At 32.8% G+C, this 12,692-nt stretch overlaps 1 protein-coding gene across 6 annotated transcripts in view; it reads left to right on the top strand.

Moving 5' to 3' along the window:
- LOC126777795 (zinc finger protein 628-like) overlaps positions 1-12,692 on the top strand; it is a 110,096-nt gene that overhangs the window by 41,202 nt on the left and 56,202 nt on the right. For 2 of the 6 annotated variants that reach the window (XM_050500928.1, XM_050500924.1), the window contains exons 2-5: positions 3,437-4,019; positions 5,611-5,709; positions 6,333-6,425; positions 8,142-8,210. In XM_050500928.1, coding sequence (XP_050356885.1) covers positions 5,644-5,709; positions 6,333-6,425; positions 8,142-8,210 — 228 coding nt within the window. In that variant the 5' untranslated portion in view covers positions 3,437-4,019; positions 5,611-5,643. Of the gene's footprint in view, positions 1-3,436; positions 4,020-5,398; positions 5,443-5,610; positions 5,710-6,332; positions 6,426-8,141; positions 8,211-12,692 lie in introns of those variants that run through there. The other 4 variants (XM_050500929.1, XM_050500927.1, XM_050500926.1 and 1 more) reach the window with 4 other exon arrangements.

Here is a 12,692-nt window from a genome sequence, read left to right as displayed (position 1 = left end):
TAAAAAATGATTCAAAATTGGTTCGGTAGATCCAGAGATTACCACCTCACAAACTTTACCTCTTTATAATATTAGTATAACTCAATATCTAGTTATAAGTCAGTGTAGTGTAACATGTCTTGCAAGAATTCGATGGCTTCGTATATTGTCTGAGTAAGTTTTTTGTCTATCCTAATTACCTAATTACAAAAGTAAATGTTTCAAAATCTTTATTGTTATTGTTATTTATATTGTAGAATTCAAAAATTTGCTACGCAATGAAACCATATAACACTAGTCCTATTTGCTGGTAGGGCTTTAGATTTTAATAAAATCACATTAAAAATCTTTATGAAGCGTGATAATGTAATAGTTCTTGTATTACACTTATTTATATGTATGTCAATAATTAAATTTACAATTTTGAATAAATTTGTTAATAATTGCTAAATGAAGGTATTTTAAACAAATTTTGAATACTCTAATGAATATTTTTTTTACATGTTTGAAGGACTTTTTAAAATTAAATACACTTTACAAAAATTTATTAAAAAAAGAACAATTTCCAAACAGATTTCTACCTATTTATTTTCATTATCACACAAAACATATATTTCAATATAATGGAGATGCTTGTACGTTTTAACTTAGGTGATGGTTCGTGTCGAGAAAGGGTTCGCTTCAAAATTTAGGGATAAAGTTATTTGCTTAGATATGAACCCTTGCGTGAAACGGTTCAGAACTAAGTTAGGGTTCATACATTGGCTTCCTAATATTTTATAAGTTACATAAAAAAGTAACATAAATCATTCCAATACATATCTACTACTACGATAGGAAATTTTACGATATATTTTTATTTTGGTTTAAGTTTAAAGATAAATCGAAAACGTATTTTTGAAAATTAAATAAACACAATTTTGATAAGAACCAATAAAAACTTGGGTTCATATAAAAGTTAGATACGAACCTTGAGCTTACTTCATAATTTTAATAACATGATTACGACAATATTCGAACTCAGGACACGTGAACGGAAAACCTTTTTGCGTTAGAATCGTTTCATGCAAACGTTACATAGACGTTGCACTAAAATTAGACCTTGAAATGAAGACATAAATAAAAAATATGTTCTTAAATATAATATAAATAAATATCATCCATAATAATGACGTAATTATAATCGCCTCACTGTAATGTCAATTTTAAAACAATTGTGTTTACGAACCGTGAAAAAAAAAGTCACTCCCATACATTGCAGCCACGCCTGTTCATTATGTAGCTAGCATTGTTTGTATGTGCATATTAATGCTATAATGAGTTGGGCTCGTCAATTATATACTCAGTAAAATTCTGTCTTCGCTTGAACTGTCTTTGAAAGAGAGCTATTTTAATATGATTTGTACAAAATATATAAAAGAATAGAAAGAGAAAAAATATATATGAAATAAGTTTGTCAAAGAAATTAAAACTACACTAAAATAAAAAAAAATAAAAAATAAAAAAAATGTATCGAGAAGATATTGAGATAGAAAAAAAAAATTACACTTCAAATAAAAAAGTATCTGTAATAAAATATATATATATATATATATATATATATATATATATATATATATATATATATATACAAATAAAGTCGTAATATTTTAATGGCTTGATAAAGTTTTTATTAGTGAACAATTTGCTCTAGACTTTCCTAACCATAAAAATCAACATTCATCTTCTTCTACATTATATGGTCAATATGAATACAATGAATTTGAGCAGTTAATGCTGAACAAAGAAACAAACATTCATATTCATGATTATAAGGATAAGGATTCATTGTTAAGTTTATACTATTAAACATTGATTTTGTTGTTTTTTCCGTACATTATTGGAGCAACTATTCCAAAAATCCTTCTTAGTGCTCAGTGACGTTTCGTAATAAATTCCTGCTTAAAATATCATCCTGTTAGACCTAGAGGTTCGGGCGATGCTTTGTATGTCTATCAGTAAATATTTTAGAAATATTTAGGTAAATAAGAAGTTGTTTATGTTGTAGTAAATAAAAACAAAATTTTTATTAATATATCTTTATTTTAATATCAAAACATAGAAAATTCTCAGATTACTTCATACAAAGAATGGAAAAAAAAAACATTTTTTTTTTCGTTTTTATTATCACATTTTGTTTTAATAATATTTCAAGTCATGAGACGTTTGAACTTGAACATTTTTTTATTTAACTTTCAATTATTTAACTTTACATTATAACTAATATATATATATATATATATATTGTATATAAATATAACATCATGCACTTCACTTTGTTTCTACAAGAATAAGTTTATTTTTATACTAATCGCAAACAAACATCGTAGACAATTCGTAGCTCGCTACGCCATCTCTCGTGGGGTAGCGCAGCGGAAAGTTTTCCCTCAGAAAAACTCGAGACGGGTTCGTTACAACACACGGCATCTTAGATAAGAACCTAGATTCGTTTCTCTGTTCTAAGTCGAAAATATTGTTTAAGGGTCTTAGAAAGTTTGAAAAGTCGAGTACGCTTATAATATTTATTAATAAATCTTGTCTGTTACTATTATGATTTCACTTAAGTACAACAGTAATCCTGATTTACTCTAGATTAAGAAGAGCGATGAAACATAAAAATACGAAGTTTAGGTAAAATAAGGAAAAAACGCGTTAGTAAAAGGCCGTTGGCTAAAACCCCATAAGCTAAGCTCCGCCTGAATACGAAAAAATTCAATAGTAAAGGAGGCGGAACGAAAAGAAATACTTAAAAACTCGACCCGGGATGGCAATACGCAATTTCCCTTAGAGCAAACGAGACAGAGTAATAAGAAAAAAATCACAAAGAACCCATTCTTTTCTATTTCCTCCCTCACTAATAGCGGCTTAGAAAAAAATCGTGAGCGATACCCGTCCCGTTCTAACACAGGGGTGGAAAGCGGTCGGGGTCGAACGAGCGAGAGGGGCGACCCTCGCTTCGCGCCCTTTTTGATAGTTCTTATTTCGGCCGTGGTCCGAGCGGTCCGTCACCGTTTTCGGTGAGGTCCGAGCGCCGGTCGCCGCGGCGGGCACACGGGCGCCGCTCGCCCGCCGGCCGGACCGTCTTTTCCTTGACCGGACACATTTTTCCGCGGAAAAAACGCGGGGCGCGTGCGCCCGGCCTCGGTGGGGATGTTCTTCACGTCGTCTAAGGCGGCGGGGGCGGCACCGCGTCTTGCTAGTTGGAGCGGCGTCTTCGGCTGGCGCGCGCGTCCGCCCCACCCCGCAAGAAAGCGTCGCGGCGCTCAAGTTTTCCACCAAGAAGTTAGTCGTCGCCCGCCCGCGCCTCGAGGAGGTCTCGCTTCCGCTTTCCCTCCGATCCCTCCGCGTAAATAGACCGGTCCTCGCGAAGTTAAAGATAACCGCCGCGCGCGAAGACTAAACGACTCGTTCTTTGCAGATCCGTCGTGTAGCGGCGCGCAATATCGCATGAATTCGTTGTGACCATACGCCCGAAACTGGAATTAATGTTGAAGTACTTCAATGAGAACATATCCCTAGCGCTCCAGGAGAGGTACAGGGACCTCCATGAGTATCGGAAGGCGGAAGTAGAGGACTCACCGAGGGAGGCAAAAGTACCAAAAATAGCGGAGGAAGGCGAGGCGGTCGGCGGCGAGGGCGCTTTCGAGCCGGGCGCCGCGCCGCCGTTCCCTCGGCTCCTGGAGCCGCCTAAGGAGGAAGACAACTTTGTGGCCAGCTGGCTACACAACTCCTTTAAGATGACGGCCGCAGAAGGCAACGAGGCAGCCGCAGGAGGCAGCGCACTAGATCTTCGCGCCGCCCCCTTATCCCTGCATATACCTGCGCTGCAGACTGAGGCCCAGAGGTTTAAGATGCAGGACTTCTGGAACAGAAGCCGACCAGGATCACCAGTGCAGGAACAGGTGGATCACAACCAACCTGGTCCAGCACCTCCCACACCTCAGCCGTCTGCCACACCTGACCACAAGATCCTGACCGAGAAACTCGTTAGTGAAATTCAGGTGAGTCAAAATAAGTAATATGTGATAAAAGTTGTGTAGGTGATGATATGTAGCTGATTAGGAGTTTACAATTTCGGCTTATTATGTTTTGGAAAGATATCGATATAATCTAAACAGACAAAAAATCAGTAATAACTAGCTAAAGAACATCAATTCATATATACTTTAAATTATTTCATATTATACTAACAATATCTAATACCTGCCGCCGGCAACTTAATAACGGCCAACGAAAATAAACATCTTTTTCTTATTAGTCATTTTTCATTCCGGTGTATATTGATACAAAAAAAAAAAAAATAACTTGACACTTTTAATTCTAAACCACTTTGGGTTTATCACAATTTTTTTCACTTTGCACTTTAAACTAACTACTTTGCAATGAATACCAGAGTTCTTATTAATATTTTAAAATTTTAAAATTATTAAAAACGAACGTCTATCTTCTCCGAAACATATCGATAGAATGACCTGTGAGAGGTCTTACAAAACTCGTTCCAAATTTGAATGATCCCTACTTCCTTAAAAAAAGATACAAGACGCAAAGGCAACATATTGTAAAGCTTTTGTTAAGAAAGGGTTAAGGGCCGCGCGTCAAACTTATTATTAAATCGTTTTTGTCCTTATGTCGCATCCGGTCTTACAAAGGATATGTAAATTGCGATAATCAGTGATAATTCTATTATTTCGATATTAGCTTCTGATCAACATGTCGACAACACTCGAATTCCTATCTTTTTTTTAAATTATATTTCATTTGTCCAAACAAATGTTTGTTTTGAACATATGCCTTATGATCGGAGTTTCGGCTAATACAAAAATTGTTACCAAATAGTCGATTACCGCTCTATAATTTCAAAAAATAAAATAAAATAAATTTGTCAATTTCGAACGTAATAAATGTTAACTGCAGTGCATGTGTTTTTAAATTAAAATTTGAAAATGGAAGACAAAAGAATATTACTTTTTAAATTAGTTTCGGATTCGCTTACCTTGCATTTGTCGGTTTCCCACGGCTCGGATTAGGGGCTCATTGTGATTTTATTTTTTTTAATTTTTCTACGCCGCGCTTTGTTTCACGGAAGGGGTGTTGACAGTTATTTGTTACTGCGAATCTGTTCCTGTTTCAATTTTTTTTTGTTTTAAACATTGTTTAAATTTGGAACCGGTTTTCGATATTCATATTTCGTATTCATCACTTTTTTTTCTCGTAAATAGAGATTTAACGGTTCGACGCGGCGGAGTTGCACTTTTGTGGTTACTTTTTTTTAATCAACGGTTAATTAAAACTTGTTTTATTATTATTTTATGGTCCTCACTTGCGATTTGAAGTGTTTGTATTTCATATGCAAAGTATTTATGAATGGGTGAAATTTTGTATTTGTTTAAAGAACTACACTTACTACAAAAACTGCAGTGCAAAGTAAATCAGAATCACCTTATATATTTTAAATATAGTTTTAGTTAGAAATACATCAGTAAAATTTACACTCATACGACTTATATAAAATTTAAGTGTTTTTTAGATTTATAAATTATAACTCTACCTATTTTTTCCACGCCTTCTCAACGTACCGTTGGAACGGAACAGCAACAGTAGCAGTCACCATCCGCAGATTCTACGATGAGCGAGCGATCACTTGTGCCTTTCGCGCTGGTAAATTTACTATCATCACTCAATAATGTCGATGTAAATAATATTTTTTTATAATATGTGTTTTAAAAAAAAAACTTATGTTTTTAGCGCTCAATTAATGCTTGCCTTCGCTTTTCAAATTTCGTTGTGTTGGTTTATTTGCATGTGTGAGTTAATATAATGCTAATATTATTTAAAGTACAGCTATATACATAAATTCAATTGAAGTAGGTTTAATATTTTCATATGACACAAGCCGCTTTCTTTGAAATTACTATGTAATATTTTTTTCCATCAAACTTGGAATATGTTTCAAATTTCGAATATTGGATCACATAACATGCATCGCATCACATATGCTATGTGAAAAATAATTCACTGTCCCATTACAATGAAATAAAGATAATATTTAGAGTTTTAACAAGAATATTAAATTTCATAGTGAATTAAATTGCTAAATATAATAAAATAATTAATTCTAAAACATAAAAGTATACGACTCTTTAATTCGAACTAATTGCATAATTTATTCTTCTTAAATGTCAATCTACCCTCAAAGTTAAAAATTTTGTATTCTGATTAAGTATATAATAAATACGGTTAAATATTGTAGTTTCATAGTATATAATGTATTGCATTGATGTTTAACGTTCTATAATCAAAACTCCTTGCTCCAGCCGCAGCAGTCGCCGTCCGGGGAAGCCCCGCTGGGCGACCGCAACGTGCTGCCCTACGCATTGGTAAATTTCCTGAATAGCCTCAATATCGATGTAATTATTTCTCTTTCTTTCTTTCTTCCTTCTTTGTGTCTGCTTGACGGCAATTCATTCGTTCTATTTATTTTTTCGGGGTTTCAGGCAATTCACGATATAATAGCATATCTAAACTATATAGATACGGAATAAACAATTAATAGGTATAAATTAGGGTTGATGAATCGTTTTGTTTCATCATAATATGTAATCAACAGAAAACAACCAGTTATATATTAAAAAAATAAAGAACATCGTTTATCTATATTACGTGAATTTTATAGAATAGAAAGGCGGACGAGCTTGGGCCACCTGATGGTAAGTGGTCACCAACACCCTAAGACATTGGCATTGTAAGAAATGTCAACCATCGCTTACATCGCCAATGCGCCACCAACCCAGGGAACTAAGATTTTATGTCCCTTGTGCCTGTAGTTACACTGGCTCAATCATTATCATTAAATGCATATAATAATTCGTTAATAAATTTAATTGCGAACAAATAAAGAACCAATAAATTTATATATGTAATATAACAATGAAAATTATATGCTTTTTAAAAAACTATTAACTAAGGCGAAGGTAATAATCTAACATCACGTTGTACTCGTTATAGTAATTTATTGTTATATCTTATTTATTGTTATTTTATATAATTTATTATATAAGTAATGATCGCTACATTGCTTATAAACGAGCATTGTATTCACTTGTTGTATCACAATGTTTAATAGATAAAAAATATTTATAATTTGGATGAATTAGATTTTTTTTTTAAATATAAGCTAGTTTCAATACGAAGGCCCAGTATTATTAAATTGCATATATATTGCTTCTATATTCTAAAAATGAAAATAAAAATAGTATTGTTTTGATAATTGATATTTAATCTGTTTTTTTTTTATTAAAATCAATGTGATATAAATATAAATTATATAACTTATATTAGAAATTCGAAAATGTCTATGGATGCTAATGACGTAATTGCACTTAAACGATTGGATTCGATTAAAGTATGAAATAAGTCATAGAGTACATTTATAATTTTACTCATCATCAGATATTCTATCGCAAAAGAAATACTTGATATTGTTGTGTTCCGGTTTGAAGGGTGAGTGAGCCAGTGTAATTACAGGCACAAGGGACATAAAATCTTAGTTCCCAAGGTTGGTGGCGCATTGGATATGTAAGCGATGGTTGACATTTCTTACAATGCCAATGTCTAAGGGCGTTTGGTGACCACTTACCATCAGGTGGCCCATACCCCAGTCCACCATCCTATTCTATAAAAAAATAAAATACGAAAGAATAAAAAAAGTAATGCCATATGAGGCGAGTAATAACTATTTAATATTTTCAATTAAAATAGTTAAGTAAGAAGACATCGAATGAATTTCCGTTATTTACTTCGCTATTATATGGTCAGCTTTATTAGCCTTATTGCCTTTTTAAAGAAAATATACTTTTTTTAAAGGTTAAGGATGTCATTTAAAAATATTTTCAGTTGAGCTTATACTAACTTGGGTATTTTTTGTTGTTTATTTTAATGCTTTATTGTTATTTAAATGAAACACGAATCTTATTTCCGAGTTTCAAATTATATGTTTAATAATAAGCGATACGTAACAGTTGTCATTTCAATGCAGCCCTTACTATCGTTTTGTAACTCGATCGAGTAAGCTTTTTTAGAATGTAGATCAATATTTTAAAAATATTTTTCTTTTTTTTAAACAGCAACAAGCGAGATCCGGCCAGAGTATCAGCGAGAGAACGCTAGAAGAATGCTGGTCGACACTTCAGCGAGTGAGTTGGCACCTGTTTCAATGCGTATTGTTATCTTCCAAGAGTAGGGGACGTGCGGCGGCGGCTCTGCGCTTGACGTGTTCGATATTCAAATTTATTAAGAATTCCTTTAATAAATAAATATTATGTTCTTTTTTTGAATACCGCCAGTAGTGTTTTCTTAATGTCACGTCGACACATAGCCGCCAAAACATAGCTCCTTATAAAGTGGGGTATTGGTTTTTAACCAATTACTCATAGTATTTAATTTTAAGTTTTATATAGATACAAAATACATTGCTAAGAAGTATTAAATCTTCATGGTTTGTAAAAACAAGAAATTTCTCGTATCGTAGAGATTTTATCCTTGCTAGCAGTGGGTGGTAGGGAAGCATTTTTTCACAGGAACTATAAAATATCTAGACCTATCTATCTATCTTGAATATTCATTAGCAACATATTCGCATAGAATCGATCAAGATAAAAAATACTGGCCGCGATAAAACGCCATGGGCGTGTTTACAATTTATTTAAATCGAGATTCGCGCGCGATTTCTTTTTTTTTTCTTACGTCGGAGGCAGCGCCATCTGCGTAAAAGGTGGTTTCGTATCCCAGGAAGTACTTGTACTTACGCAACATCTGTATTATGCTGAGTTATTGCGATAAAAAATAAAATTGAACGTCCAGTTCGAAACAGTGTAATAAAACTTGATGTATATCCGTTGTTCCGTGCATTATACTTGTTACATATTACACGGCTCTGGTAAAAAGTCATAGCATTGTTTTTTTTTTTAAATATAAGAAGGCACAGGATTGTTTTCATATCACCTTAGTATGATATAATCCACCAATTGCTAAAACCCGTCTAAAATACACACTTACATATCGGAATTCTTTGTGAACGAATCAGAACCAGGTAAAAGAAGTAACAGCACTTTACATATCAACTACGTACGAAGTTATCGGCGAAATAGATCTTTTTTCGCGACAAAAACTATTCCAACCCGAAATCTCTGAAATAAACTACCGAACAAACATACATTTGCATGTAACATGCAAACGGCTCAGGTGAAAAAACAAAGCGTCCACGTCGGACAAGTCGGGAAAGTGCACAAAATGAGAACTATTTTTAGTTGATTTTTGGTGGAACCGCGACGTGTGGACACGTAATTATGTTAATTTTTTTATTACGTTGTGTTCGAGATCACTTTCTGAAAGGTCTTTTGTTTTTTTTATTGCACCAGGCACGTGTTATAATTATTTTTATAAATTGCTAGATATAAATGAGTTTCTAGATTTATTAGGTAATGTAAGAGTGAAGCGAAACTATAAATACTAGCTAAAAAAAATGTTTTACATTCTTTTTAATTTAGCGATAAGTTAACCAGCCGCTCCATATCTTTATTGTCCATAACAAAAGTTCTTTAAATGCGTTGTCGAAAAAATCCACATTTGCATGTCGATCCGCAATGAATTTATCGTTATTGCTTGAAGATTTATTACCGTTCGGCTTTCCGTAAAAAAATCTTAAGAAAATGACCGCGTTCCAAATTTGAAATTCAAATCGCAATTGTTTTTCTGTTGGAAATTGAGACGATTTTGACGTCCGCCATTCAGGCAAGACATGTGTTTCAGTTCACTTTTTATCCCTTTTAAACACACGGAATGTTTTTTAAATACTTTTTTTCGAAACACGATAGTAAATCAATTCGGTTTACTTTTTTTTCCGCGTCGGCGTCTCTCTTATAAATATTGTTTTAAAAAGGTTTTTAATGATGTACGGATCGAAAGCGTAGGTTCTTTTGTAAGTCCGTTTATTTATTTACTTTTTAAAATGACTTCACGGTACAATACTTTTAATAAAATGACAAGTGACTAAGACGTGAAGATAGAAAGCCTAGGTTATTTTGTGGACTCATATACGCAAACAAAATATGAAAAAAAAGACGTGCACTATTTAATTATTTTATTGTATTTATAAGTCGAGATGGCCCAGTGGTAAGAACGCGTGAATCTTAACCGATGAACGTGGGTTCAAACCCGGGCGAGCACCTCTGAATTTACATGTGCTTAATTTCTGTTTATAATTCATCTCGTGCTTTTCGGTGAAGGAAAACATCGTGAGGAAACCTGCATGTGTCTAATTTCATCGAAATTCTGCCACATGTGTATTCTACCAACCCGCACTGGAGCAGCGTGGTGGAATAAGCTCCAAACCTTCTCCTCAAAAAAGGGAGAGGAAGCCTTAGCCCAGCAGTGGGACATTTACAGGCTGTTACTGTATTTATAAATGTTCTAAACAATTATTAAGCTCTAAGAGAATAATTAATAGATAGATTTCGATGTAATTGTCATATAAAAATTATATTACGTAGAGTTATGTTACAAACAGCGTCAAAAAAAATAGCCATTCCTTTAAAATGAATAGGTTTTTAAAATGACTTTTTTAAGAAAATGAAATTGTATTTTTAAACGGGTTGGAGTATAACATCTTGTTACAAGAAGCTGGGGTGGGTTGGTAATTATGAAAAGTGTCCGAGGGAGGAAAAATTGTCCTCGAAGACGTTTAAAAAAAGTGCTCTAACGACCGAACGGCTTTTAAACTTAATAGGGTTTGAAAGATTCTCCATAACCACTTTTTATCAAACTGGTTGATACCGGTTGAATGTAATATTATCGGCGACAGTTCTTTTTTCAAAGTCTAATGTGTTCATAACATTATCGTATTATCTTACAATTTTTTTAAATATTGCAATGTTTGTTACACAATTACGCCGAAATTGCGGAACAGATTCAGAAAAAAATTATTTACGCATGTTTTTTAATGGTTCGCTAATATGCAATAGAAGCCATATTAGTATTCATGCATATAATTATAATTCTAAAATATTTAAATTACCATAAATGCTTTTTTTTTAATAAATACGATCGATATATAAATAAAGGTAATTTATGTTTGATAATATATGAATTTACGAATAAAGAAACAAAATATTTAAAATTATATAATATATAAATAAATACTATTAACCGAATCAAGATCATAACTGTAGAGGCGCTGTAACTTACTTCTATAGAGTTTATCTTTTTTTTCTCAGCGTCATAACTCACGCCAAGGAAAACCGTTTTTTGGCCAAACTTGAAAATTTATTTCGCAATTAGCGGTGAGACACTCTTAACTTGTCGCGACATTATTAGAAAACTTTCTTATTGCTCGTAAAAAATTCGTTTTTTCGGACACCTGCTTATCGTTGAATATTTAATGACTATAATTATTCACATTAACCAATATTACTCATCATAAAAGTAAACAACAGTTAAAATGATTATAATAGGCATTATATTTTAATACACAGAATGATATACAAAAAGAAAAAAACAAATGTCACTTTATAAACGAAATGGTTGACTTGTAAATATGGCAGCAACATGACCGTTTAATGCGAAAATTTTCACAAACACTACAAATTGGCGGGAAAACATCACCCCTGGGAGCGACGGAATAAGAGAAAAACTGAACAAAAATTAGATTTATACATTGTATACGGTGCTGTAATCTTGATACTCGCGTCTTAATTTTAGGACTGATATATTATTATATAGGATGCTGATTTGTTAATATCATGATCATAAAAGTAAAATGGTAATATATAAATTAAAAATTAATTTAGTTAAATCAAAAGTTTTGATTGATTTGGAATCTATCTAATTAATATTATTAAAATTAAATATCTAAAAATATATTATCATTCCAGAGAAAGACTCTCTCATTATTTACTTTATGTTTATATGGCAATAATTAATTTTAATAAATAAAAATAATGTATAAAATAATTAGGTATATCTATACATTTTAAAACAATTTTAATAAAATATGACGTGACATGACCTTTTAAGAAGTTCAATGTAGAATATTTTTCATGTATTTTATAAAACCAAGTATCAAAACTAGTCAAGCACAGGAGCTCGCTGCTAATGGCCCGTGCTCAGTAAAAAAGGCGACAGCGAAAGATAAAAATTAGCTGAAATTAAAAGAGGCTAACGAAGGCTATTCTGTTTCTTACCTCTCCGCCTAATTTTTGGCTTATTTCTACCAAAAATACGATATTTACTCACTAAATACTCACTAAATATAAATGTTGTGTAATTGGTTTAGTTTTAATAAACTTCAAGTTTCATTTTCATTTCGACGATTTTTAAAGTAGTTCCCTGATAATTCGGGCATTGATACACTGATGAACCAAGATGGCTCAGTGGACACGTGAATTTTAACAGGCTCATACCTAGCCAAGCTTAATTTGTGTTTATAATTAATCTCGCATTCGAATGAAAGTCTGTACCATATGTATCCATAAACCCGCATTGGAGTAGCGTGGTGGAATATACCTCTCAAAATGAAAGGCCCTATTCCAGCTGCGGGATAATTACAATTAGTTATAATTTTACAATTATAAATGAAACATTTTTGTGGTGCCTAATGAAAAACACTTACATAAAACTTA

Source organism: Nymphalis io, chromosome 24 (assembly GCF_905147045.1).
Source record: "Nymphalis io chromosome 24, ilAglIoxx1.1, whole genome shotgun sequence".
Lineage (NCBI taxonomy): Eukaryota > Metazoa > Arthropoda > Insecta > Lepidoptera > Nymphalidae > Nymphalis > Nymphalis io.
Note: the sequence above shows the minus strand (reverse complement) of the source record. Positions and strands in the feature narration are given on the sequence as shown.